We start from the raw sequence: 27030 nt of genomic DNA on the forward strand, positions 1-27030 counted from the left end.
TAAGGTCATCAGATTGGAAGCTCAACAATAAGGAACAAGTTCTTCTTTATTGGTTTTGAGCCACTAAGGGGGTGTGTGTGTGTGTGTACACACACATGACTGAGCTGTATCCCTCAATAGGATTAGATATAAATATTTCAACAAATACTGTGTGTGTCTACTACATGCCAAACACCGTGCCAAGTGCTTTAAGGACAAAGGCGTAGTTCCTGCCTTCCCGTAGTTAGCTGTCCATTGGGAAAGATTGCCCAATGCATGCTTGGGGGTAACAGAGTTATTGGGGAATTCGGGGAAGGCATGTTGGGGACATCATTTCAGACCTGAGTTGACAGATGAATTGGAGTTATCCAAGTAAGGAAAGATAGAAGTGAAGCACTAGTTTCTTCCTTGTGGGGAAAACTGATAGAATTTGGGAAAGAGGGAGGGATCTGTTTGCATAGTTCCCACCAGTGTTTGGCTCTGTGGCTATTAAAGCCAATTTTGTTGGGGAGGGAACTGGAAAGAAGGCCAGTCTGGAAGTCAGAGTGTTTCCCCCCAGCCCCTGCATGTAAGTCTGGAATCGATTTCTGTGAATGGATGTGTCATGCCCTTTAAAAGGCCAATATTGACTTTTTCAGGGTAGTGTTTTCAACTGAGTAGTTTTTACTGATAATTTTGCTAGCCTTGACTGTGAAAGTGAGTAACTCAAGTTGGGGAGCTGGGTACTGTTTGTGGCCAGAATTGCTGAGCTCACTTCTGTGCATGTTCTCCAAGGAGAGTACTGCGTGACGTTTCACGGCCAGAATGCTCAAGATGTTCTCTCTGGCATGGCAGGACATGGCGTACTTATCTGAGGTGGGCAGCTGTCCAAGAATTTAAGGACTTTTAAAATAGTGCTGCAGCATTTATGATGCTCTTCTAAAAGCCCTCATATTGTATTTATTTCTCTGCATGTGTTCTTTGATCATAACTTTTTTGTTTCCATCCTTTTCCTGAATACGACTGCTCAGTTTCTGAGGATTATGGAAAATTAGGACAGTTATGTAAGGCTCAGGGGTTGCGGAAATCTTCAGGGAAGAGGGGGTGCCTGGAGAGAGAAGGTAGAGCTTGCCAGATGGTGCACAAAAGGCACTTGCCTCTCATCCCGAGGGGGCTGGGGGCCTGCTGGGCTGCCAAACAGAGTGAAGTGCCAACAGTGTCTTATGCACCAGCTGCATCCCGTTTCCTACTTGAGCAAGATGACCCTGTTTGCCATTAGGAATTTTCGTGTTACTGAATTTGTCTTTAGCATTACTTAGGAGTTCTTGAAAAGTGATAAGTATCTAAGGTATTACGTGCCATTGGGAAGATTGTGCCGTTAGTTTCATCTTACTTTTATGGTATATCAAATCTATTTTAATCAGTTCTTTTACATACTCTTTAGGCTTTTGAGACCTCCTCCTCCTCCTTTTTTTTCTCCTCTTCCATATTTTTCTCCACCACAGATTTCACTCTTGTGAAAACACCAGGGTAGGGAACACTTTCTGGGTGATTTGCCCTGAGCTTATGCCCCAGTAAATAAGGCTCTGGGCTTTTCAGTACCAAAGGTTTTCATTAATCATTGAGGTGGTTCCAGTCAAGACACAATGGCGTGTTTCCTCAACACTTGCCTATTTGCTTCACTCCTTTCTCATTGTTCTATCATTGTTTCACGTATCTTACAGAGTGATGTGATTAAGTGACTTCTATATCTTTTGGGGTTTTTGATACAGATTTTTGCTCCAAACTTCCTATTTTTTTTCTTTCAAAAATATGTCACGATATTGTTAAAATGACATATGTTGGTTAAAATGAACTAAATATCTTTTACCTTTTGGGAGAAATTTTCATGCTGTTCTTTCTTTAGTACACTCTAAGGCAGTGGTTCACAAGGCTTGGTCTCTGGTCCAGCAGCATCAGCATCACCTGGGAACATGCTAGAAATGCTAACTCTTGGGTCTCACCCTAGGCCTACTGAATTGGGAACTCTGGAGTGCGGCCCCTCAATGTGTGTTTTAATAAGCCCTCCAGGTTACTGTGAAGCATGCTTACATTGGAAACACTGGCCTAGGGTGCCAGGGAAGTCTCTGCTGGCATTCCTAACCTTGGAGCTAGAGCTGTCTGAAGGTTGGAAACACTGTAAATTGCTTTTTGATGACTTTCTGTTTACCAGGAGGTTAAAATAGGCTTTAAAAACCTAAGCTTTCATGTGTCATTTCCAAAGGATTTTGAACTATATCTAGTTTGTTTATTTTCATAGAACAGGCTTCTGCTGTTAGGAACTTTAGTGTTACTTAATTTATGTTTAGCATTACTTATGGGTTCTTGTAATGTGATAAATACCTAAGGCATCATATGCCATTGGAAAGATTGTGCCTTTAATTTCATCTTATTATAAATATTGTATTTTATATGGTGTATCAAACCCATTTTAATCCATTATTTTATAGTTAAAGTGACATTTTTTTGGGTGTGAAATTCTGTTGGAAAGTGTATTCAGATGGGGAAAAATCCATCTTGAACTTATTTGTGAAAACATTTCTCAGATTAGCTTAAAAGTTGTCAAATGACCTAACTTTATGAAGAATTTTTCTCCTTGGAACTGACCCTTACAATTTGACATTTTTTTTTCATATAAATCCCTTTTTCCCCTTGTAAACTCACTATAATTTAGTCAGATGCAGATGTCATTGTGAAACCTGTTTCCTAGGAAGATAGCTTTTGCAAGTTGGATTTTTACCGACCTAGAATCCTATAGAGGTTACAGTCCGGACTAACTCAAGTCAGAATCCTAAAGTGAGTGAGGATGTGTTAGGCAAGAGGATTGGGCTCCTTGGTGGACCCCTTTCCATGGAAGGCCTTGCTCATGACTCAGTGTCTTCTCTTGGTGACTCATAATCATCTGTGGTCTTGAAGCCTTGTCATCATCAGATTCTACTTCCCTCTTGAAACTTATGTTTCCTATATTTCATGTCCTTGGGCTTGTTCTCTGCTTCTGAGGTATCAGCTCTTCTGATAAACCAGTTACTACTGACATGAAAGAGCAAAGAGGACACACATGGACTCCCCCTCAACCGCCCCCCCCCCCGCCCACACACCAACAACAGACACCAGAATGTGACCAGCCCACTCGTTTCATTGTCTTATGTAGAGGAGTGGTTCCGTTAGTAGGAATTAAGTTCAGCTGAATCTACAGTTTCATGAGAAAAATATTTCTGTCAGATCCAGTTATGAAGTACTCAACGGTATGGCCTTGGCTTCTAAAACAAAGAACTGAGAGAGAACTTAGGGAAACTTTTAACACTTTTAATTACTGAAAGAAGAAAAGGGAAACTGGAACTCAGTGAGGTAGAGTGATTTGATCCACATCACTTCACAGAATAAGTTGGTGACAGTGATGAAAAGAGAATCTCCTATCTCCTGGTAGCCTAAGGACATTATTCTTTGCCTTTAGCCCCTTGTAAGATTTACCAACCTTTCCTCCACCTTTGAACCTGGGTGAAATGGAAATGTATCCTTATAGCTGCCATCTACAAGGTGGCAGTCTTGAAGAAATGTGAATTTTGTTATTTCTCCTGACCTGTTTGGACATGTGTAGCCCCCCAACATTTCAGTCAACAAACCACTTGGCCACTTAAGGAAGAAATATGGTGGATATTTGAAAACCTGCCATTGAGGCCTTCTAGTTATGTCAAAGAAGTGCCAGCATCGGTAAATACCTAAAGAGTGGGTGCCATCACCTTGGAAGAAGATCCTGGGTACCATAGTGGAGCACCCCTTAAAGAAATAATGCATCTCCAATATTCTTAATGGCACAGAGGAGAAAAAATGTGTGGGCAAAACTTGATATTGGTGACTGAGATGAAAAGTGATTCAGAAGAGCTGGACTCTGAAGAAATTTTAGAAATATCTTAAATATGTTTTGTTTTTTGTTCTTTTATGTGTGCATGAAAGGGATACGTGATAAAGATCTGCCAAAGAGCTTTTTTAATAAATGTATATGTTCTAAGTATTAAGTTTTAATTAAGATTTCATTTGCAGTATTTTTTCCATAAAGTATATGAAAGGGTGAAGTATTATTATTATTATTATATTTTATTTTTTGAGAGGAGAAAGTGCTTGTGAGTAGGGGGAGGTGCAGAGGGTAAAGGAGAGAGAGAATCTTAAGCAGACTCCATGTCCAACACGGAGCCTGACATGGGGCTTGATTTCGCAACCCTGAGATCATGACCTGAGCCAAAATCAAGAGTTGGATACTTAACTGACTGAGCCACCCAGGTGCCCCTGGAGTGTCTTTTTATTAGTGGCATGTTAGATTGAATGAAATACAGAACATCAGTGATGGTGGTGATTACTAGAGGCCCAGGGGTGTACCAGTGGCCATGATAGTGTAGTGGAAAGAATATGGACTTTGGGGACAGTGGCAGACAAGCATCTCTTAGATCTCCCACCACAGGGAGTGGAATGGACCATTGGGCCCAGCTGCTCTATGGTTCCATCACTGCATTAGAGTGAAGGCCATGCCTCCCACAGGCTGCCCCCAGCCAGTGACTGAGACAGCAGGGGTATTAAAGCAGCTCATTCCTGGGGACTCTGGAGTCCTCTGACAGGCAGCCTTGGCTCAAGGAATCCCCGATGGCTTCGCTGAGCGTTCCCTAGAACTGCCCTGCCATCTAACATGTGTCTACCCAACCTTCCAACCATCCTTCCCTGCCTGTCTCCTTCCCCTGGGGTCAGACCTGCATCACTGACAGCTCTTCTAGCCTCCTGGGCTCCCTCCCCATGTTCTCTCACAAATGTTTCCCCTAATACATTTCCGGCATTTCTAATCTTGTGGTGTCTGCTCCTTAGAGGATCCAGTGTAATACAGAAACAGACTGTTTTGAATGAAGATAATGTATACAGGAGCTTCAGCATAGGTATTCATGTTACTATTGTCACCATTAGCAGTTGAATTTTTGTAGATGTTGAATTTTTGTAGAAACTCTATTCTTTTTTTTTAAAATATATTTATTTACTTATTTATTTTAAAGATTTTTATTTATTTATTTGACCGAGACAGACACAGCGAGAGAGGGAACACAAGCAGGGGCAGTGGGAGAGGGAGAAGCAGGTTTCCTGTGGATCAGGGAGCCCGATGCGGGGCTCGATCCCAGGACCCTGGGACCATGACCTGAGCTGAAGGCAGACGCTTAACGACTGAGCCACCCAGGCGCCCCTAGAAACTCTACTCTTTACGTTATCTAAATTTGTAGGAGAATCCTACCTCATTCATAAAATAAGTATTTTTGAATGCCTGTTAGGAGCTGGACGGTGTTCTAGCACCGGAGGATGCAGTGAGGAGTTAGGTCCTTATCGGGATGAAGTGCTTAGCTGCTGGCTGCAGAGTTCGGAGAATGAGGGACTTTCTGCCTCGCACCCTCCTTTTCTCTCTCGGCCACTCAGATAGCCCAGGCACAGAAGGGCTGGAGATTAGTCTCTTTGCCATTGACCAAAGGTGTAGGTGTTCTTTTCTGAACAGGTCTCCCCACCACCCCCTTCTCTCTGTCTCATATTTTCTTCATACAACCATTTATGGCCTGATTTATCAGGTTCCACTAGTAGCTATGCCTCTGACTTACACCGTTCACTTCAGAAATGAAAATGTTCTCTTATTTAAAGCTAAAAAATAAAATTTCGAGTTCTCTCATGATACTTTTGCAGCTTTCTGTCAAGCTCCTCTTTCCCTCACTTTTGTGGGGTTTTATTCCTTCTCATATTGTTCTGCCTGGGTATTTATTAAAAAAAAAAAAATAGAAGCTAGATCCTTATTTTCCCTCATGCACAGAGGAAAAGAAGATCAAAGTTAAATCTCTTATTTAATGTCCTTATTAGGTTAACTTATTCCTAATACACCCAATCTTTGCTTGAAGATTCTAGGTTTTTCCCAAGAATAATAAAAAACAATCTTTATTGGTAGAGTCTATCTGATTTAAATAATTGGAGTAAAATTGCTACCTTTAATGAATGGCCTTCAAAATTGATGCAAGACTTCCTTTTTTTTCCCCCTTCAAATAAAGGCTAAGATATTTGTTTGTAGAAAAGAGACATTAAGGGAAGCTTAAACTTTTGTGTTTCAGTTGCTTAACTTTTTTTTTTTTTTGAGAGCCAGATTATGGCCAAATATTCAGGGAATTAAGCCAGAGTGAAGAAATTGTCAGAACTTCAGCTCAAATCCTCTGGTTTTGTTAGGCTCTGTTCAGAGTTTAGGATTGAAAGTTGACAAAAACTCTAGGAACTTTTTATTCTTGGACTTTCAGAAGAAAGCAAAGGTGTGGTGACTGATCTGGTGAAATTAGAATGTATATTTTACTAATTATAATTTCTAGCCTGTTAAATAGTACTGCTGTGGGCTAAAAGAATCCAACATTCAAGAAACTATTTCACATTAATTGGCTCTTAATTTTCAGGTTTAAACTCTATAGAATTAATTTATAGCACCTCTGTACCTATGTCCCAGTTAGACCTCTGCATATGGGTTCATTAAGATTCTCACCAGTTTTGAGCTGGTAAGTTTGAGCTATCACTGCTCTAAAATTTAATTTTGTTTTTACATTAATTTTTTCCACCAGAAGGATTAGCGTAGCTTGAGCTGTGCTTACAAATAAAATAACATCCAGGGATTTATTTGGAAGTTAAAATTGCTTCTAGTGTGGCATTCCCTGCCTTTTTTTTTTTCCTTAACTGTGTAAAGTAGGTAGAGAGAGCAAGCATTATTCCTTTTTTAAAGTTGAGGATACTCAGGTAACAAAAGAGAATTGTGTTTTCTCTGGTGTAAAACCAGAACTGGTTAGGACCGAGCCCAAATGAGAGAACTTACTTGTCACTGTGGCAGGGCTCTGTTAGCACGACCAATTAGATGTTTTCATTTCTTCTCAGCATCACAGGTCTTTTGACTTCTTTCCCTTATTATTTTAGGTATTAGAAAAATAGCTTTATTGTGCATTTTAATTTTCCTATTAGGACCTGAGTCTAGGTTGATGGGGGAAGGCACAGTCCAGGGAGATCCTGGCTACATGGAGAAAAAGAGAGATCGCAAAGGATGAGTGTGACTGGGGAGTAATCTAATTCATGAAAAATGATCTGGTTTAATTAGGAGAAAAAACTTTAGGAATTGAGATGGATAGTACTGAAAGCATTCTGACAAGACTGTTGAAAGTTCTGCAGTTAAAAAAAATGTGAATCCTATGTTAGTCTAGATTCTCAGTTGCAAGGCCTAAGTATTCTGAACAGAAAGGGAATTTATTTAAAGAATACTTGGTAGGGCACCTGGGTGGCTCAGTCGGTTAAGCGTCTGCTTTCGGCTCAGGTCATGATCCCAGGGTCCTGGGATTGAGCCCCGCATCAGGCTCCCTGCTCTGCGGGAAGCCTGCTTCTCCCTCTGCCTGCTACTCCCCCTGCTTGTGCACTCACACACTCTGTCTCTCTCTCTCTCACTCTCTATCTCACAAATAAATAAATAAAATCTTTAAAAAAAAAAAAAAAAAATACTTGGTAGCTTGCAGGATCTTTATCTGGCTCTGGGAACCAGGAACAAAGCCCAGAGTTGCCCTTGCAGAGCTGGGCTTGGAGAAGACCGTCACCACCATTGCTGCAGGGTGTACGTAACAGGGCATGTCCCGTCAGCACCGCTGCCCCTGCTGGTGGTTGTGGAACTGCTCCTTCTGGAATTGATGTGCTAGCACTCACCATCTCATTAGTGGAACTCTGGCCAGGTCCCACAACCTCACTACAAGGGGGCTGGGAAAACAAGTGTCTGTCATTCCCAGCTTTTATAGTGGAAGGTGGGCTGTGCCTCCTTTGGTAGGAGAATTCTCAAACATAGGAAAGGTGTTTTAAGTGTTATGTATCGCAAAGGGCAGATATGCCCTACCTATAATGTTATGCCTGATTATATGGCAACACCATTTTCCTATGAGAAGATTAAACAAAAAATGTTTTGGGATGGTTTGAATGGACACACATGCCTTAAGCATGTGATTATCTAGTAGACATACATATGCATACCTACAAGTGTGTCCATTCAAAAAAAAATAAATATGTGGTTGTATTTTAAAATCAAATTTTTAAAGATTTTATTTATTTATTTGTCAGAGAGAGAGAGAGCGAGAGAGCGTGCATGCTCATGAGCGGGGAGGGGAGACGCAGGAGCAGGGAGCCCGATGCGGGGCTCGATCCCAGAACCCTGAGGTCATGACCTGAGCCGAAGGTAGACGCTTAACCGACTGAGCCACCCAAGCATCCCTAAAATCAAATTATTGTTGTATCCTTTAGATTTTTTCCCCCACTTATTTCATAAAAAAGTTATTCCAAGTCTCGACCGCTTTTATGTTAGTATGTTTATCACTGATATACTCTGAATTTTTCAGGACAGCTGTCCAGAGTATTTCATGGCCCTGTTTGTCTGAGTTGAGATCCGGCACCTTTAAAAAAAAATCTCTTTCTGATGATTTCATTGGATATTTTATCTTAAGCTACAGATTTGCAACAGATTTGGACAGTCTCTTTTACAGGTTTTATAATACAGATGTATTTTTAAGACTTAATCACCCACCTTGTTTCTTTTAAAGTGATCTTTACAAAAGCACCAAACACTTATAAATTGAGGTTTTCTCCAGAATAACTACATCTCTTAAATTTCTTAGCTTCTTGTTTTTGTAACCCAGACTTCTTTGTGATCTGCAGCATCTGAAACTAGGTGTGATTGGGGCCCTTTCAGACTAAGATTCCTCAAGCAGTTCTTTGTTGATCAAAATAATGGAAAGTCTCCTTAAGGAGACTGTGAGAATTCTTATATAGGGTTAAGTTCCTTTTTTTCCTTTTTTTTTTTTTTTTTCCTGAGAGACAGTTTTGGGAAAAATACTTCTTATGTTCATATATATATATAAAATAATAGTTCCTTGGCACCCTTTCTTGAGGTTCTGTTTCAAGAAAAAAGTAAGAAACATGTCTTTGATGCATGGTTTCTTTGCTGTTATTCTCGATATTGGAGTTGGAAAGTAGAGTTTTCCTTTAGTCTAATGAAATGGGAAGTATCTGGAAGGTCATGGGAGAAAATAGTGGAAATTCTCCTTTGCTCTCAGATTATGCATTCCTCTGGGGTCAAGAACACTTGGAATCCAGGCTTAAAATAACAAGGGCCATGGGGAACAGACATAATTCCTTCTGTTCCATTAGACTCCGTCTATCCTTGTTAGTACCGAGTGATTAGAAAGGCATGGTTTAGTACTTACATGGACTTATTCACTGTTTTATCTAGACTGAGACTTGAAAACATTGTTATTAAAGATCTCATAGGATGTAGTTTTCCCTCTTTACTGAATATGGGTTTCTAGCCCCAAGCCCCATTTTCTTTAGATTTAGAATCAGAACTTAGCCTTCGATACCAAATGGGGAAACTTAAAGCGACAGCAGAGGTTCTTCTCCAAAGCAGAGTCTGATTCTCTGCTGGTCAGCTGTCCATTGTCAACAGATTTCTCAGCTACTGCTTGAACAGTGGAGACAGGCAGAGATACCACCCTCTCTTCTCTTTTCTTTTTAGACATTTAAGTTCTCACCTCCAGATACTTAATAATAGGGATTTCAGACTTGACTAGTTGGAGAACTTTTAATCCCCCAGGCTGTTATAAAATAATCTTGTTCTTTTACTTTGAATTGTGAAGTTTTAATGGATTCTCTGATTGGCCAATCACATGAAATGTAGCTTGTATTTCTGCTTCTCCCAACTCACGTAGAATCCTAGAGCTGGGTAAGACCCCAGAGGTCTCCTAGGCCAGCTCTCTCTCAGTGCAGGCCTCTGTGGTAGAGTATCCCTGGATATCAGTTGTCTAGATTGTATTTGTTGGTGTGAAAAGAGCTAGAGGTCATAGTTTGCCTGCTCCATGAAGGTCTTACTGACCTCCTCTTGATAGCGAACTGAGAATCTGCTCTACAGCTTCTCCCCATTAGACCTGGTTTTGTCTTCTCTAAGTAAATCAGAATGATTTCTTTCTTTCTTACAGCATCTATTTAAATATTTATGAGTAGCTTTCATGTTCCCTCTGAATATTCTCTTCCTCCCCAATTCCATCGAACACCTCTGGTTTTCCTATTCCTTCTAAACTGTTTTAACATTCTGGGCACATTCCTGTTTCGCTCCAGTTAGAAAATGTCTCTCTTAAACCACAGTACCCATCCTATTGAGATAGGTTCTGATCTTATGGGACACAGTTGAATGATTGCCTTGTTTGGTTTGAACATAGACAATGTATGTGTTCATTCTTTTTTAGGGCCACTTATGACTCCTTTGACTCATGCTGAACTTTCAGTTAACTCATTTTTAGGGACTAAAGCCCTTATTAAAGCCTGCTATTAAATTCACATAAATTGTTGTTAAGATAGTTTTACACTTGAACAATTGCCTCTCAGTGTTGAAACCCGCTGGATTGCTTATCCTGGCTAAACTCGACAGCATCACTTTTGAATCCTTCTTTTCAGCTGGACAGCTACTTGAACTGTGATTCTCTCATCCAGCATTCAACCTTTCCTCCCAAATTTTGGTACCCTGCAAATATGGTAAATGCATATTTAAAAAAATACATACAATCTGTTAAGAGTAAGTAGAACCTCTTTGGCCATGACACTTGAGATGATTCTCTCAGGCAGGGTTTAGCTAGCTGTGGCCTAAGCCCACCTGGCCTCCTGTATTTGTAAATACAATTTTGCTGGCATCTAGCTGTGCTCGTTCACTTATATACTGTTTACAACTGCTTTTGTGCAAATGGCAGAGCTGAGTAGTTGCAACCCAGTTTTTTATAGGAAAAAGTTGGCTGACTCCTGCCCTAAGGCGAAAGCAGCTGGTAAATGAACACGTTTTATGTTCATGTAGATGCTGCATTCTGTTTCTAAGCAAGACTATCCAAAACCCTTTCCAAGGCTCATTAGTCAAGGCTTTTTATGACTTCTTTTTGTGGCTTGTTCAAGTATTTTATGGGGAAAAATATGGTTATATAATCTTATTTGTGGATTCTAAAATCACAGTCTATATTTGCTTTTTCTTTTTCTCTTTAAATTACCAGATTGATTTCTAATGTACTAGTATTTGAAAGCTTATGTCCGTGTTACTACTTCAGCTGTCTCTTTCAAATTGGGGTACTGTTATCACCAGAAATTTCCTTTAGGGTTTTAGGGGCAGTCCTTGATTTGGTATTCATTTTTCACTGGGGAAGAAGAATCACATTTTGGAGTTAGAACGTTTTTGTAACACTCATTACTAACAAATATAATACTTCTGTGAAATTTATAAAAGGAACTGAGAGATTCCATGGAGTCTCCAGTCTATTTTGAGAAAAAGAAGAAAACAATCCTCATTGCTCAACCAACATTGCCTTGCTGAAGATTTAGTCGCCACTCTGTTATTTTGTTCTTGAACAGAATGCTTAAGGTTCAGTTCAAAAGTTACATAACCAGATATTTTAAAGAAAAAATAATTTTAAAGAAGAAACTTTTAATCAAAAATTTTTATGAAAAAATTGGATATAGTGGTATCAGAACTACTCCTTTCCTTATTCTGGATATTTCCTTGTTAACCTGCAAACAGTAAGACAGAAATCCCATATATTCTTGTCCTACACTAGTGTTAGACCTTGGGAGTCAGATATTGCATCAAATTAATTCTCCAAGTGAAGGACATACTTAATGACCTAAAATTGCTCATGTGTAATCTTTGTGGCCTGGTCCTTTTGTGAAGCACAATGTTTCCTCCACAGTATAGAGTTTTAGGGCTCACATTTTAAAAGGCCTTTATATGTCCGTGTTATTAATGCCTATATCTAGCGTTTACGGGGCATTTCCTACGTCCTACTCTGATGGTGAATGGAGCCCATTGGATCTCTTCAGCCTCCTCTGCTTATTTTCGGCTTCTTCAGCTGCGTTAGTGACACCAGGATTGCTTGCAGTTCTGTGTCCTGAGGTTGCCATTTTCCCCTCCTCTTTACTCTTAACTCTTTGCCTGAAGAACTCCGATGCCCTGTTTCGGGCTCAGGTCTGTTTTCTCCCCTTCCAGAAGTCTTCTCTCACCCAGTCAGCGTCTTCTGTGCAGCTTGCCTGTGCAGTCTGATGCTGATACGTTTACATCTCCTGGAAATGCTCTTCCCCGGGACGAACCTCACTGCTCACCTGCTCCCTGTGTTGCTAGAGAAAATCTCACAACAGGGCAGATGGGTGTCTTCACAGATTCCTGTTTACTTATCTCAAAGGGCCTGCAGGCTTGCCTAGGAATGTTCATGTTTCTCTAGGAAGTGCCCTACTCACTGTTTGTGAGGATTCTTTCCTTCATTCTCCTATTCAAACTTTCTCCTATGCTCAGACTCTCTTATAAGTTGCCTTGCCTTGTACTTCACGGAAAAAAGAACCATCAGGTAGCAGGTCCCCCAGCCTCTCTTCATGAAATCTGCACGCTCATTTGTACTGATACTTGTGTTCTCCTTACATTCTGTTACAAGGGAGGGAAGGAGCCCTACTCCTGTGACAGGACAACACCCATGTGTGGGCAGCATCTCATCTCCTCCCACATTCGAAAATTTGAACCATCTTTTCTGGATTCTTCATGTGGGCATTTAGATGTTTTACTATCTTTGCGGTGTCTCCTAGAATCTCAGATTTAATGTAATTCCTTAGTGCTTGCTTCCAGTTGCTTTTCCTCAAAATTTTCCTATTTCAGTAAAAGGTATTCTTATACAGTTGCTCATGGCAGAAATCTGGGAGTGACCCTGGAAACGCCTGCCTTTCCCACATTCCGTCTATCACCAGTTACTTTGATTCCACCTGCAAATATCTCTGAAAACGGTCTCCTCTCAATTTTTATTATCATGACCTTATTCCAACCCCGAGAGAATGTGCCATTCTAGAAGCCTCCTAGCACATCTTTCTCCTTCCGGTTTTCCTCACCTCTAATCTCTTTTTCTCAGAGAAGCCAGAGTAATCTTTAAAAGATCTAAATAATCATTGTATTAGTACCCTGCTTAAAACCCTCCAGTGGCTTTCATCATGCCCCAAATAAAAGAACTCTTTCCCTGGGCCTACAGGGTCCTGCATGTTCTGGTCCCTTGCCTTCACTCCTCCCTTTCCATCCACTTCTTTGTTCTTTATGCCCCCAGCCACACTGGCCTTTTGCTAGTTACTGTAATACACAGATTCCTCACCTTAAGCCTTTTGGACTCTGCTGGCTTCAGGCTGGAAACCATTTCCCTTCCTCTCTGCACCCCTAATCCCTGCTCATCTTTCAGATCTGAGCTTAAATGTCATTTCTTGGATGGAGCTCTCCCGAGTCGTTTTTTCCTTATAAATCCTCTAATAAATTCCTCACCTTAGCCCTACTTTTCTCCATATGAAGGGATTACTAGAATTTACTTATGCATTTACACATTTACTTATGCATTCACGTGTGCAACCTGTGTCTCCCGTGCTAGACAGTAAGTTCCAGGAGGGCGGAGACTGTACTAATTTTGTTCAGAGTCGTGTCTCCAGCACCTGGGGCTGAATGCTCAGCAAATACTTGTTTCATGAAATACAAGTTTATTGAGATGGCTGCTTGGGACGGGGAAGTCCCCATCTGGTACTTTTAGGCTCATACTTACATGATTTTGAATCTCTGCTTCTATCTTCTGTGCACTTGAGCAGCTCCTAGCCCCTGTGTTCCCAGCACGTCATGCTGGGCTGACTTCTTTCTTGAGTGGGCCAGCCACCATGGAGGATGTATGTGTGTATATACACACGCACACATATGTGCGTGTATATATATATGTTTATATGTAGGTTTATGTAGGAACACGATGTGGAAGCTAGGCAGCAACACTAGTGCTCATAGAAATGTGCCTTAAATTATTTTGAGATATTGTGTGTGAGTTGGATCACTTTGAAAACGTATGGCAGACCCTCTCCTATCTGCTGGAGGCATTCCATATTGTTTTGAGTGGTTGGGAATTCCTGGTATGTGCTTTGCCCTTGCTCTGTTCTTTAGTACAAAGGATTTTCTGGTTTGCCATTGTTGTAGGTCACACGGTCAACAATGTAAAGAGGATAAAATTAAGGTATTTTGAAAAGGATCCCTTTCCCTTGACTAGTTGTTGCTCTTAATTCTCTTAGTTCCCTATTGCCCCAGCTCCTTGATACCTAAGTGACAAATTGTCAGGGTGGGAGTGAGTAGAACCCAAGGAAGAGAGTTCAACTTCTAAGCCTCTCAAGTAGGCACAGTCACTTTGAGGATTCCCTATCTCACAGTATGAATGGTCTCTTTGGGAGAAATCCTTACCTAATGGAACATTGCAAAGAAGCCTTTGGTTAAATTCAGAATCCTTTCTTTTCCTTTTTTTTTTTTTTTTTAGAAAAAATTTTTGAAGATTTTATTTATTTATTTGAGAGAGAGAGAGAGCAAGAGAGCACGAGGGGAGTGAGGGTCAGAGGGAAGAAGGAGAAGCAGATTTCCCACTGAGCAGGGAGCCCAGCTCAGGGCTGGATCTCAGGACCCAGAGATCATGACCCGAACCGAAGGCAGACGCTTAACCGACTGAGCCATCCAGGTGCCCCAGAATCCTTTCCTTTTCTAAGTCATTTATGCTTTCTATAATTTAAAGCTTGGATTTCTAGGGGCTTTTTTTTTTTTGTAAAAAAAGGAATGGCACACTGTTGTGAAGTATTTTGTGGTTTCCTTTTCTATCCTGAATATTTTTGATCTCCTGGAAATATAGGATGAGAAAACCACTACCCACCTGCATATTGTTAAATGCATTTTCCTTAGGTAATTATTCCCTTTTGTTTGTATTTTTAGCATTATTTGTTGTATATTCTGTCTTAAAATGAAAAGCCCCAAACCAGTCAATATAAGAATGAGTGCAGTTGTGGTTGGACTCTGTGGGTGGCTCCTATCATGTTGACTTTCCCCTTCTGTAACTGTTTGCCAGCACCCCCAATGTTTACTTTGTTGTGACTGCTTTGCTGATTTACCTTACATCCTCAGGAGGAATTTTCAATAAGACCGAGTGTATTTAAACTTGTAGCCACAGACCTAACCCTTTACATAATGTAGTCTGATAACTAATAAAGGAATGTAATTGACTTGTAAATTTCTGAGGAGGGGGAGGGAAAAAAATCTCAAACAGAAGTGTCCTGTTAATGAATGTGATAGACCCCTTTGTTGTTTAAAGACAGCCCTCTTGCTCTTTCCCTGAAGAAAGAGCTGTGTTGGGGCTGCTTGTTGCACATTTCACTGGCACTTTGCCCCACCTCCTCTTCCCTGAAAATATTTACGGAGATCTAGCGTGTTAATAAATTTAGAAGTGATTTAATGGTTGCATTGGCAGGGTGAGATAAGGTAGTTAAAATATGTTGTTCATTTTATTTCTGGGTGGGGTCGAAGAGGGAAATGAAATACTGATTTTTTTCCTTTAGGGAAACCTAATACTGTGTTCTTTTGTTATCATTCTTGTTCTCTAGGCATTAAGTGTAACTGAAACCCTGATTAAACCCTTGGAAAAATTCAGAAAAGAACAACTTGGAGCCGTAAAGGTTTGTGTCTAATTTGAGCGCACTTGTAAGAGGACGATGGTGGTGCCTCTGCTGTGTCTAGCGTACGCTTTAGTCGCGTTTGGCAGCTTTGAAGGAGATGCTGGAGTAAACCATCTGTTGTTTTATGTTTTCAATGTGCTTTTTCCCCTTTGGGCGATATGAAATTGTAAACAAAACAAAAACACCTGGGCAGGATTGTAAAACCTCTAGTCATCTTTGGCTACACCTTCCGATATCGAGTTTTGAAAACATCCTTAACCAAACAGCACGTTCACTTGGAATAGAAGCATCTTACCTCTGTAGGGAATGCAGTTACTTCCTTGTATGCCTCAGTTTTATGGAGGAGTGTAGCAGGATGTGAGGGTTTAAGATTAGAGATGCAGCTACACCATGATGCCATTGTGAAACTAGGAAGAGAATATTGGGTTATTGGGATGTAATTTCCTTCCATTGAACACAAATTTATTGAGCTTCTGTTATGCGCCAGTATCGTTAGGTGTCGGGGATTCAAAGATGAGTGACCCACAGGCTGCGCTCAGGGATCTGGGAGTTAGCCAGGATTCCTGGGAATAATATGGTGACTTGACCACAGGGAGCCTGGGATATATTTAGCAACTTCTAAAGTTTGTGAACTGAGCTTTGAAATTATCCCAGGGAAATAATTTCCACCAACCTTTCCTGAATTTTATGTATTCACTTGAGGGACAAAAAGTAACATTCATGTGTTGACTATTTTTGGCTTGGCCCAGAAGAGAATAACATCAATTTTAGGTAGAGAAGAGAGTTTTTATATTTGTATTTTCCTCCCCTACATGGCTTGGGGATGTGATGCTTTTTTTCCTTTATCTTCCTAAACAAAATACTAAAATCCTTTTGTACAAATAAACATTGTGTTCTCAAGGGCTGTAGCTATAGAGTTGGGCCCAAAGAGCCCCAGCTTTTTAGTTGCTATTTATAGAATCAGTTCTCCTTTAAGTGACTTGTTAAAATATTAGACACTTCCTGTTGGCATACTATTTTACAGTTTTTAATGAAGGGCTGTGTTTTGAGAGGGGTTAGTGGGGGTACCCTCCAGGTCCTCTTCCTGGGATTGTTTGCGGAGCTGCACGAGGCTGACTGTGTCTTCTGGCTTTCAGTAGGTCACTGGAGGTCTGCTTTCACACCTGTGACCTTGGGCAAGTAACTGCCTTTAGTTCCTTATCTGTAAAATGAGAGACCTGGGGATCTGACTGCTCTACTTTGTAGTTTACGATTCTGTTTTAAATCTCGGACATCTTGGTTCTTTCTTTTTTTATACTTCATTGGTAGGTATGGAATGTAAATAGTGTCCATTTATTATTTTTCTTATTTTATTGGATGAGGGTGGTGGTGAACGAGGATATATTATGGAAATGAAAAATGAATATGACTTAATATATTTTCTTTTTATTTGCCATACACCCTACTGGTTTTTTCGTTTTTTTTTTTTTTTTTTTTTTTTTTTTTAAAGTAAGTTCCATGCCCAATGTGGGGTTTGAACTCACAACCCTCCCAGACCGTGCTCTACCAGCTTGAGCCATCCAGGCAGCCCCCTACTGGGTTTTCATGAATTTCTGACCTGAATTTGCTATTGATGGATGACTCCTCCCTCTGAAACTTTCCGCGTTTCTGATGTTATACTTGTTCAGGGTATATCCTGTAAGTACCTGGCAGGATAGATTGCCCTATTAAAAGAAGAAGTTATTTTAGTAGTTTTAGTCTATGCCTTGAGTTGTTTAGTGGCCAAATTCCAACCTGAAGTCTCTCTCTCTTTTTAAATTCCTTTGTTGTTCTCCTGGCTTTAAGTTTACAAAGGATATATCCCATGTTTTTGTTCTGTATAGTATGCGTATTGGCTGTCGCATCATTGATACTATTCGAGGAGACCAGTCCTTGTGGGTCACAGGGAGAAGCCCTTTTTTTACTGACAGCTTTATATGTTATAATAAAGAGTAGAGAAAGGTGATTTTCTAGGTGACATAGTGCTATATAAACACCTGTTTCATTAGATTGTTCAGTTTTTCAGAGAAAAGACTGTGCTTTCCTTATTTTCTACTAGCCTCCACTCTGCCTTAATACATAAGGTATCTAATTAAATAACCTATTCTGATAATTCTAGAAGAACCTGGGGAGGGTTTGTGATCTGGATACTTGATTTTCTACATCTGTGCTTCCTAAATATTTAATCATGTTTTGACAAACATATTTTTGTTTCACTGGTTAATTGGGATACTTAAAAATAACTTTATTCTCATAGATTAAAGGTCTTTCTTTAAAAACAGAATAAAGCTTTTTTTTTTTTTCTTTTTGTGGGGATTAAAACAAAAAAAAAGCCTTTAAAAGTTGACCATAGCAGAATGTTTAAAATATCCTTGTTAGGATGTTGATCTTCCCTTTCTCTTCTCCTTCCCCACCTGGCGTATCCTGCTGTCTGCCTTTTCAACTAGAGCTCTTTCTGTTCCTTTCAGTCTTGGTTTCTCCAGTTTCCAGAATCCTAGTGACGTGTTCAAATGGTGGTTTTCATGTGATCTAAACTGCTAGGTGGTTTTTGCAAGTTGGATTTTTTAAAAGCCCTGAGGTGGTATTTTCTACCATTTGCCTCTGTTTGGATTTGTTCTCCTTCTGTCCTGTCTGTTTGGTTTGGGCTTATTCCTCTGTTCTTGGAGGTTCTGCTGATTTTCTTGCATGCTTGCCAGCTCCTCTCTGTTGGAAAAATTCCATTTCCCCTCGCAGGACACCCGTCCTTCTGTGCTGTGTCACATGAGGTGACTCGTCAGAGTTCCCTTCAAGGCCTAGATCAGTTTTTACTTCCTCTGCAGCTCTTTCCCCTTCCCCGGGGCTTCTCACTTCTCACTTGTGTCTGCGCAACCCTTTATCCGTAGCCACTGCCCATTAAATGTCGAATTAGCCCCAGAGGACTAGTACAGGTACTGAACAACGTAGGAGCCTAGTCGGTTGTGTAAAATCTCCAAGAAATACCCCAGCTTGCTAAGACAGTGGGAGAATTAAAAATTGCTCTTTTAGGTATTTGAGCAATCCAGTAATGACAACGTGGCTTCAAACAAGGGGCAGCAAGTATCAAGTAGATTCAATTAAACTATATTGGTAATAGAGCCGATTCAAATGCTAGGTTGGAAAGAGCCCATTACCATTTTATTCCATGGAATAAAAAAATGTAACCTCAAAGCGTTGAAAAAGATGTTCATTTCATATAACTGCCTCAGCCATTCACTGACCCTCATGCCAAATGTCTTTTGTATTTCTAAGACTAGATATCTAATGACTGAATATTTAATAAAAATTGATTTCCCAAGATTCTGTAAATGACTACAAAATATGGGTAAAAAGCACATCTATCTAAATAATCTCTCAAATTATGTTTGATAAAGCAGAAAAAAAATGATTTAATATAATTACATTTCTTTCATTTTAGTTATAAAACACTTCCCAGTGCCTGTCCTATGGCAGGAGGCCCTGGGGTACAACTGTGAATTAAAACCCTGGCTGATTGGCCTTCAACTCTGGAGGGGAGATGTCAAATAAAAAAGCAATAAAAATACACTAAAAAATGCTATAATTGGGGTAGGCATAGGTGCTCTGGAACATGCCCTATGATCTCAGCTTTGGAGTACAGGGCAAGTCTCTCAGGAAGACCTGATTCCTTCTTGTTTGAATCCCACTTCTGCCCCTTAGCTCGATGTGTGATTCAGGGCAAGTGACTTATGGCATCTAGCTCTCGATTTCCTGATCTTTAAAAGGAGACGAATGATCCCTGCCTCAGAAGGTTTTTGTGAGGACAGCATGAACGTGATGGTGTATTTCTCTAGAGTAGGGCCTGGCATACATAGTTGCAATTTATTTTATTATCCCATTTACGCCTTATGCTGCAGCAACTTGCCAAACAAGACTCGCTCAGGTTTTTGTCCACTCTCTGCACGCAAGCTTCAGAGATAACATGCCACTGTGGCATGTGACCCTTCTGGCCAAGTAGTGCTGGCGCGATGGGTAGGTGACTCTGGAGTGACGGCTTGGGACCCCAGGGTGCCCGTCCACTTTGTTGTTGTTGGTGCCTCTGCAGCCACAGGCTTCCTCTTCCACTCCTCCTCTGGCGGGCGTCTCCTGGGTGTGGAGTCAGTTGCTAGATTCTGTGGGGAGGAAAGCTGAATTCTCCTTTCTTTGGATAGGCTGATGGGACTTTACAGAAAGGGGGACAGTGGGGTTGGATCAGGCAACTGAAGTGTCAAGCAGGGATATAGGTGACACTTGGTGCAGGAGTTAAGGGGGGTGCGGTTTTTACACCCCCGAGTGGTAGGGGGGTGCTTCCTGGAAGAGGTGATGTTTCACCTGGGCGTGTAGGAGGTTGGTAGAGCAGGGAAGGAGAACAGGGAAGGCAAAACTCTGGTTGGCTTGGATATCAGGATTGCATTTGAGAAGGTGTCCTGCTGAGTATATTACCTTACAATAAACAAGCAAATCTTGTTTCTTGAATGTGTGGTATTACTCCCATCTTATTTAAGTAAGGCGGGGGAAGAGTTGGAATATCTAAGAAAGTATCTAGTTCTCCAGACTAGTCATGCCTTATTATTTAATGTTTATAGTTGTAAAATAAGCCTTTTCATTTCCTCGTCCTAGGAAATTTGTAAAATAACCAAAGCATTTTATTTTATTTTATTTTATTTTTTTTTAAAGATTTTATTTATTTATTTGAGACAGAGAGAATGAGAGAGAGAGAGAGCACATGAGAGTGGGGAGGGTCAGAGGGAGAAGCAGGCTCCCTGCCGAGCAGGGAGCCCGATGCGGGACTCGATCCAGGGACTCCAGGATCATGACCTGAGCCGAAGGCAGTCGCTTAACCAACTGAGCCACCCAGGCGCCCAACCAAAGCATTTTAAAAAGATCATCTGGGAACTTTAAAAACTGCCCTCCCCCTTCTTCTAAAACAAAACAAAAAAATTCTAGTGCCCTAAAGAAATGTGGACAATTCACAGTAATGTTCAAGTTTTTGTGAGTTCTTTATATGTTCCTTATTCATTTTTCAATGGAAATATTAATATGTGATTTTAGCAAAAAATTGCTTAATCTTAAGAATGTTTTATACATTAAAAATACTTCTTATATATTAATTGCCTCTTCTCCCTGCTTTGTTGTTGGCCTTTTAGCTTGTTTATTGTGGGGTTTTGCTTTTGTTTGTTTTTTTTTTTTGGATATCTAGACATTCTTATGGCTTCTCCCGTTTCTTTTTTTGCTCAAAAGTATGCCTCTGTTCTGAGATCTGATGAAACTGTTCTTTTTTATGGCTTCATTTTTTACTTGTGACTCTTTCAGTCCATCTGGAATTAATTTTGATATGAGATGTGGTTCTCTGTTTCCAAGTAGTTAACTAATTATATCAACACTGTTGGCTAAGTATTTTTTTACCCAGTGAATTATTATTATAAAACCTTAATATATTTATATATATATATATTTACTTCTAACATATTCAGAAGACCTGATTACTTAAGTTTTATTTCTTAGGTTTCTGAATTTCCTTTACCATTTATACAGCATACATCTTATTTGGTTAAGCTGTTTTAAATAATAGCTGTTGTTTAGTTTTTTGGGGGGGGGCATGGGTGGTTTTGTAACAGATTACAAACTGACTTTCAGTGAGTCATATTTAACCTGTAGACATAATTTTGCTTGGCTTACTCATGTGAAAATGTAAAAACAAAACCAAAAACAAACTATCGCCATCATTTAAAAATCTAAGGACATGGCTTATATACTAGCCTATATTCCCACATGGTAAAAATCTGCTGGAGCCATGATATGGCCACCTTCCCCTCTAGAATAGATGTGGACGATCTGGCTTTCCATTGCTCCCACCTCTCCTTAATGAGTTCTGTCTTGCTTCACTCATTGTACCTGAGTTCAGGTATACACTCATTGCACCCGGCTCAGAATTACTTGAAATTTGTACTGCTGTTTTATAAAAGAAATTTTCATTGTATTAAATTTGATTCTTCATAGAACCTTTTGTCGTAAGTTACTCAATTTATTATATATATATATGTATATATATATAAATCCACACACATCTACGTATGTATGTCTGTTGGATATAGCAGTGTTGAAGAAAAAATGCTGTTCTTTATTGGTTGCTACTTGAACATAGTCCCTTTTAAAATTCTCATTATTTCAGCACAAAAGCCCTGTAAGCACAGAAAAACAGAATACTATTCTATAATGGCATTGAGAACAAATGCAAAAAGAAATAATTATTTAAGTCTTCAGGTTTAACAACAAAACTGCTTTTGTATAACGCCATACCATGTGTGAACAAATGTGTTTCCTCTCTGTTGGTGCATGGAATGTTGTTTCTTGGCTGAATTCCTTCTTCACAAAGCCTTTGATACCCCCGCTTTCTTTCATTCTCAACTTTACCCACGTGTTAACTTACAAACTGCACAACTGCTGAGTGTGCTGGGTGTTTTGACTGCTGATTTTAGCATCACTGCTTCCTTTGTCCCCTTCTGTGATTCACATGAAATCAAATGAGTAAAAATATTTTCAGTCTTCCTGGTAAGGATGAATCTGCGAGGATAGCGAACGTTTGTTCCTATACGATCCCGCTTTGCAGTCCTCTTGTGGTGAATGCAGTGGCGGGACTTCTCTTCCTGTTTTGTTTCAGCTCGAGAAATGGGATCCCCAGAGAACGCTGGGACGCTGGTGCGTAGTCACAGTAGAAAGTGGCCCGGACCAGGACCTGTCTTCTCACCCCTAACCCAGTGTGCATTCCACCGTAACAACATTTTAAAATAGTGGAGGTTCTGAAATGGTGGCCACATGTTTGTTTTATGTTATTTTTTTGTTAGTCACCAAAATAGTTGACGAAGAGTGTAGTAATAAAAAGCAGAAAAGAAGGTAACCGTAAATTAATGCCTTAAACTTTTTTTTTTAATAGTTGTAAATTAAGAGCATAAAGGAAAAGTGCTTCTGTTTCAATAAAAGTGTGACTCTTGTCACACATAGGGGAACCATTGGGTCACAGAACTTTAGGATTGGATCAAAGAATGAGCTAGTACCACCCCTCCCCCCCCCAAAAAAAATCCCTGATCTTTTCAGTAAGAGAATTTAGGTTCTGTGTTGTTACATTTTTGTTTTTTTTTTCCTAAGTTGTGCAGCTAGAGTGTAATTAAACTTGGAATACAAATGGGAAGAAATGTCTCTTCCAGAGCCTGCCTGTCCTCCCTCAGTGTGGAATGAGTTCAGGATCTTTGGATGAGCCGGCAGAGGCTCTGTCCTAGGTTTCCACACAGCAGCTTGTAGTCCTGTGTTGTGAAAAAACAATGATAAATGTGAAGAAATAGACTTTTCATGCTTTGTTCAGTCTCTTTGCCTGCTAGGAAAAAGATTGTATCAGAAAAGATTATTTTTGCTTTAGAAGATAGAAGTTGGAAAATAGGGAAGGGAATGTTCCTTTCCAGGAGCCCTTGGAAAGTTAGGGAGAATTTGAAGTTAACGGAAACATTTTGACAGTATGAGGACATAGTGTGCTCTCATTGGTGCTCAGAAATGTTTATTAAAAATCCACTTAAAAAAAATCCACTTAAATTGGCAAACAGTGTTAGGGGAGATAGTCTGTCTTTTCTGTATTTAACAATTAGGATACTTGTTTTTTCAAAAAGCTTCTATAGCAAAAGAAAAGCAAATGCTAGTTCTGGGCAGTACCGGAGAAATGTTTGTAATGCTCAACCAAAGAGTCTCAGTATGAGGATGTCGGTGTTACTTTAGGCCCTGTTGACCTATTGATATATATTCTCAGTGGTGTTCTAGAAATCACTGCAAAGGTTTTGGAAAGGAGATGACGTTTCTGATCAGAGGGTCTTATTATTAAATTCACACTGGACAGTTAAGGGAAATCTTTCCCAAGGTTTTTTTTTCTTCCCCAGTTGTGATGATGATTATTTTTTTAATCTAGACCAAAATTTACTCAGTTTTAAAAGAATCCCATTTCTTTGCCAAAATCTGCACAAGTTTGCTGTTTTAAGCCTGTGTTCTTCTTCTTCTTATTTCTTTTAATGAGGGACAAGTGAGATGGCATTATTTCTAAACACTAAGTAGAAGTATTGAAAAATACCATGCTCTGTAAAAAGCCCATTAAAGGAAAAAGAGAAAAAATATGTGACTCTTCAGTCCTAACACTGAAGATGATTAACAAGCAGTGGCCTGGGTACAGATAGATTTTTCAGATAGCTTCATCACACTTAGTGGTACTTTATTTATTTTTAGATCCTAATCTTATTTTGAGCTTCTCAGTAGATAAACTGTATATATGCATTTTCCCCCTGTTTAATCATAGTTGTCTGTGTTTTCTGACTTGTAGGAAGAAAAAAAGAAGTTTGACAAAGAGACGGAAAAGAACTATAGTCTAATTGATAAACATTTGAATTTATCAGCCAAAAAGAAAGACTCACATTTACAAGAGGTATTGTTTTTACTTTTCTGTTTGTTTCTAAAATTCAGTAAGCAGTGCATGCCTTTTTAAAATGTGCTTTTCTTTTGTAAACTTTTCATCTAGGATTATTAGGGATGAAAAAAATGAACAGGTATCATCATGAATTAATGAAAGAGTTCGTGTGGAATAAGACACAAAATAATGAATACATCTTACAGTGATTAATTCAGTAGAGATTCATAGTATTAACATTTTTGGTTCTGAGTATATTTTCACAGGAACAATTTTATCTGGCATTACTGAAGAACAGATACATTATTTTCAGGAATAGACTCATTAATTGGCTTTCAAGATTTTTTGAAGAAATGAATTTAATAAGCTCATCTACCATTTTGCTTTTATGTGAAGGCAGCATTAATCTTATTTAACACTGAAGATTCATGAGGTTCAGCTTCATTGGAAGGAGAGCCTCTGTTATACTTGTGTAAATAGACTTTTTTTTTTGGAGGGAGCCGTGAGTAAGGAGAAAGGAATTTATATCTTATCTCTCATTTCGTCTTTCTCTTTTCTAAATTCCCTGGCACTTGGGTTTTCTCACTCACACACTTGAGTGGAAACTCAATGTTTTGCAATTTGGAACATATGTTTTCATTAAAAATAATGCTGTTTTGAAGCTGTTGGGATCTTGACTCATCCCACAAAAGTGTGATATTTTTCTCATTTGTTTATTTTTAAACACGTAAGGAATCTGGGCATAATATACCACTATAATATACACTTATTGAAGGATCATCAAAATGACACAACATTGGCTCCAGTATATTTAAATGCCAGATATGCAGTCGCACACCCTGTGTATGTGTGGTCATTTTGACATTCCCCACATGTCACATTTACTTTTTCCTCTTTAATGACTTTAACTGACATTTGGAAGGTGTTTGACAGTTTATAAAAGAGAAGGGAGGGGCGCCTGGGTGGCTCAGTCAGTTAAGCATCTGCCTTCGGCTCAGGTCATGGTCCCAGGGTCCTGGGATAGAGCCCCACATCAGGCTCCCTGCTCAGTGGGGAGTCTGCTTCTCCCTCTCCCTCTGCTCCTCCCCCACACTCATGTGCATGCTCTCTCTCTCGCTCACACACTCTCAAATAAATAAATAAAAAATCTTGAAAAGAAAAATAAAAGAGGAGGGAGCTTTTATTCTACTGAATCCTCACAATACCATAGGTAGGTAGGGCTCTCTTCTCCTTATTCCATATTATGTAGAAAACCATATAGTTGTTACATATGCTCCGTCATCTCCTTCCCTCTGTCCATTTTGAAATGATAGCTGTTGTTTTTATCGGCTCACTTTATGCCAGAGGCTTTCTACCTGTCTTCTCCTCTCATCTCTCTTTTCAGGTATTCTGAAGGGATTTTTCATGCTGCAAGTAAATTTCCATCCTCACTTCACTCTCTAATTATGTATCTCATGGGAGCTGTTGAGCAGGCAAAATCTTTATGGCCATCCTTGGCCCTTCCTCTCCTATGCCACACCTACTTTCTCAGCATATGTCTTCCTTAGCTTCAGAATATTCTCAGGATATGGCCACCTCTGACTCCTAGCACCATCATCCTGGCCCGTGCTGCTGGCATCTCTCACAAGGATTACCGTAAAGGCCTCTTAATTGGTCTCCCTGCTTCCACCTATGTATTCCTACAGTTTATATTCTGTACAGCAAGCAGAGTGAGCCTTTATGTTGCTTCTCTTCCCCAGACCCTCCCTAACAGCTGTCTCCAGAGGCCCAGGGCCCACCCTCCTGTCCTCACACCCACATGGGCTGTTTTGCTGTGACTGACTGGGACAAGCATACTCTAGGCTCAGGGCCTTTGCATAGTACGTTTCCAGCCCAGACCCACATGCTTCACTCCTCCACATACTCTCAAATACTGTCCACTCAGAGTTCGCCTTACTAGAGAAGTCCCTGACCATCTTATTTAAAGTGCCCCCCCCTTATGCTGCCTTGATTTTTTTCATACTCTTACACACATTTGACATACCATATATTTGGTTGTTACATGGCTTCTTGCATTCGCATGTAAGCTCCTCGAAGGCAACAATGTTATTTTATTCGGTACTCTATCCTTTACACCTAGAACACTGCTAGTCAGGGAGTAGGCACTTAATACATATTTATTGAATGAAGAAGTGTGAAGATGCTTGCACAGTGAGCTGGGGCTTCATTAATTTCATCATTCCCAAAGATAATTGAACTCCAGATCAGAAATTTGAAAAGACCCTTGAGATGAATAATTTTAGTTTCATTTAAATTGTATATTCTGTCCCATCTTGCTGTTTGCTCTTTACAAACATACACACTCCCACTTGAAACAGCTTTCTATTGCAAGTGTGAAGGCCTTAAGCGGCGGGGGTGGGGTGGGGAATGCTCTTTAAAAGGAAAAGGTTAGATTTGAATCTCACTGATTTGGGCATTGGCTTATGTATTGCTAATCTGCGGTGAACTGAGCGGAGGTGCTCGAGAGGTTTATAAAGGCTGCTGAGAGTACTGAACAAAGGCATAAAAACTTGTATCATTCTTTCTCCTTGTTTCAAATGAAAATAACAGGAGACGAGTGTCGCAGACAGCAGGCTGGCTGTTTGGTAATTCTGTTAAGACCATTACCGATAGCTCTCCATTTACTGGGTACAGTAGCTTCTACTTCTTTCCACACCCCTAACTTCTAATATTTGCACTAGAACAAGTATCAGACATTTGAGAAAAATCTATTTCTGTTAATTTTTGAAGTATATTTTTGTTTTTTGAGTAGTCAAATGATTATATTTCAGTACATATGACCAGGGAAGTAGATCTTTTGAATAACTTTGCCTGAGAATGGTCTATTCTCATGATACATATTTATGGCAGGAATGGCCAGAAATGAGATGATGATCAAATAGAAGTTTGTTTAAAAAGTCACTTTTGCTTGGTATGGTAAAAAGTAGAGTTTGAATGTGTGT

The 27030-nt window shown here is 39.9% G+C and overlaps 1 protein-coding gene across 1 annotated transcript in view; it reads left to right on the forward strand.

Annotated features, from left to right (window-relative positions):
• The window catches only part of ARHGAP10 (Rho GTPase activating protein 10), a 314093-nt gene that overhangs the window by 86627 nt on the left and 200436 nt on the right, over nt 1–27030 (forward strand). Inside the window, exons 4-5 of the mRNA XM_032412959.1 lie at nt 15508–15579; nt 23966–24067. Coding sequence (XP_032268850.1) covers nt 15508–15579; nt 23966–24067 — 174 coding nt within the window. The remainder of the gene's footprint in view (nt 1–15507; nt 15580–23965; nt 24068–27030) is intronic.

The sequence above is a fragment of the Phoca vitulina genome, unplaced genomic scaffold, assembly GCF_004348235.1.
Source record: "Phoca vitulina isolate PV1807 unplaced genomic scaffold, GSC_HSeal_1.0 scaffold14, whole genome shotgun sequence".
Classification (NCBI taxonomy): Eukaryota; Metazoa; Chordata; class Mammalia; order Carnivora; family Phocidae; genus Phoca; species Phoca vitulina.